Source organism: Limulus polyphemus, unplaced genomic scaffold (genome assembly GCF_000517525.1).
Source record: "Limulus polyphemus unplaced genomic scaffold, Limulus_polyphemus-2.1.2 Scaffold247, whole genome shotgun sequence".
NCBI classification, from domain to species: Eukaryota; Metazoa; Arthropoda; class Merostomata; order Xiphosura; family Limulidae; genus Limulus; species Limulus polyphemus.
In genome coordinates, this window is record NW_013665857.1 from 137,690 (window position 1) to 139,352 (window position 1,663).

Here is a 1,663-nt window from a genome sequence, read left to right on the forward strand (position 1 = left end):
GTACATGAGTGTATATATTAGACAAATAGAAAACTATAAAAAGTTCTTATTTTATATTCTAGCTTGTCAATATTGGTCGTAATTCGTACAAAATTGTAGATTTTGTATTTTGACATCACAAACATCTAATTTGAACCAGTGCTGCATTCCAAATACCACGTGACACACAAAAATTGATGTTTAGCCGTATTGTTTTAATATTTACTTTTAAATTAATAAACTAACTAACATATGATACTAAAATTTGAATTATAATCTACAATTTGACACCAAACTAGTTGACAGATTCATAAAATAGTAGTTCAATAAAATTTTGAATGCAAGTCATCAAACGTGATAACGTGGCCTTTGGCACATGACCCATCGTGATAGGGTTAATAGATATTTGTGTATTGGTCAAAGCTTTAAAACTATTCACTTATTTTCTAATCATAAGATTGTCCAAAATAATAACTTTTATAAAATATCACAAATGGTACATTTTCATGATTTCCAAAACTATAGAATGTATATTTTTGAAATGCAGATAAATAAATTCAGATGATAGATAGAAGGGTATGCAAGTAACAAAAATACAATTGTTTTGTATCATAGTATAATGGAACATCCAGAAGGCATTGTCTGTATGGTTGAACTCACCAGTGAGAGCTAACATATAAAACCTTAGGTATTAAATTTGCTAGGAACAAAAGTATACATAAAAGTATGTTTTTTCTTATATTTAGCCTTTCTTATACCATGTTTTATAAATGTGTTTTATCAAGTAATTAAATGTAGTAAACAATTGTTGAATATATATAAACTATAAATAATTTAACTATATATAGTGGTGTTAATACTTTGGGAATGACATTTTACCGAAGGATACGAATGTGGAATTTATTAAAACATCCGTGTTTTACATTTCAGAGCCAGGGGCCCATCATGCCCCAGATTATTGTGACACTGCCAAAGTCCAAAGGGATGCAGCTCCTATTGTGTTATGACAGTAAGTTTTGATACAGTGATTCTGTCCTCTTTTGAGAAGGTTATAGAAGATACTTTATTAGTCTTATTTTGTGTTCTTTTTACCATAATAATAACAAATACATATTATTAAAAATTGGAAATAAAGAGCTATGAGTATGAGCGATCGACGCTTGTGTAATATTTAAAATTGAATAGATAATTAGAATACAGCGTTTCATATTTACACAATTAAAAGTTTATTAACGCTGCCAACAGCTTCCACTAAAAACATATTACATTTTATGTTTCGATGCACCTCATCTGAAGACGACATAGAAGTGTTTTGTAACATGTAAAATGTAGAGTGTTTTTAAGTGGAAGCTGTTGATGGCTTTAATAAACTTTTAATTGTGTAAATATGAAACGTTGTATTTTGATTATTTGTTCAGCTTTTACAAATAAGTTGTGAATACTTGTAAAAATTTAGTTAAAGCAAAAATATTTCTAAGTGACATGTTATTTTACATAAGGATAAAACTTAAAATATTTAATTTCGAAATCTGAGGAGATACATGTGCAACCTCAGGTACAAATATATAATAGAATCTTGAGAATAACTTGTCTTCTTTGGGACCTCAGGGGAAGCTATCTTAGTTGTTTAAACCAATTTCTGTGGTATTTGAGGTCATATATATGTTTTGAAAACTAAAAATGT

General features: G+C 28.4%; 1 protein-coding gene across 1 annotated transcript in view; it reads left to right on the forward strand.

The window, feature by feature from the left end:
- LOC106478756 (serine/threonine-protein kinase mig-15-like) overlaps positions 1-1,663 on the forward strand; it is a 120,884-nt gene that overhangs the window by 107,013 nt on the left and 12,208 nt on the right. Inside the window, exon 25 of the mRNA XM_022382410.1 lies at positions 910-988. Coding sequence (XP_022238118.1) covers positions 910-988 — 79 coding nt within the window. The remainder of the gene's footprint in view (positions 1-909; positions 989-1,663) is intronic.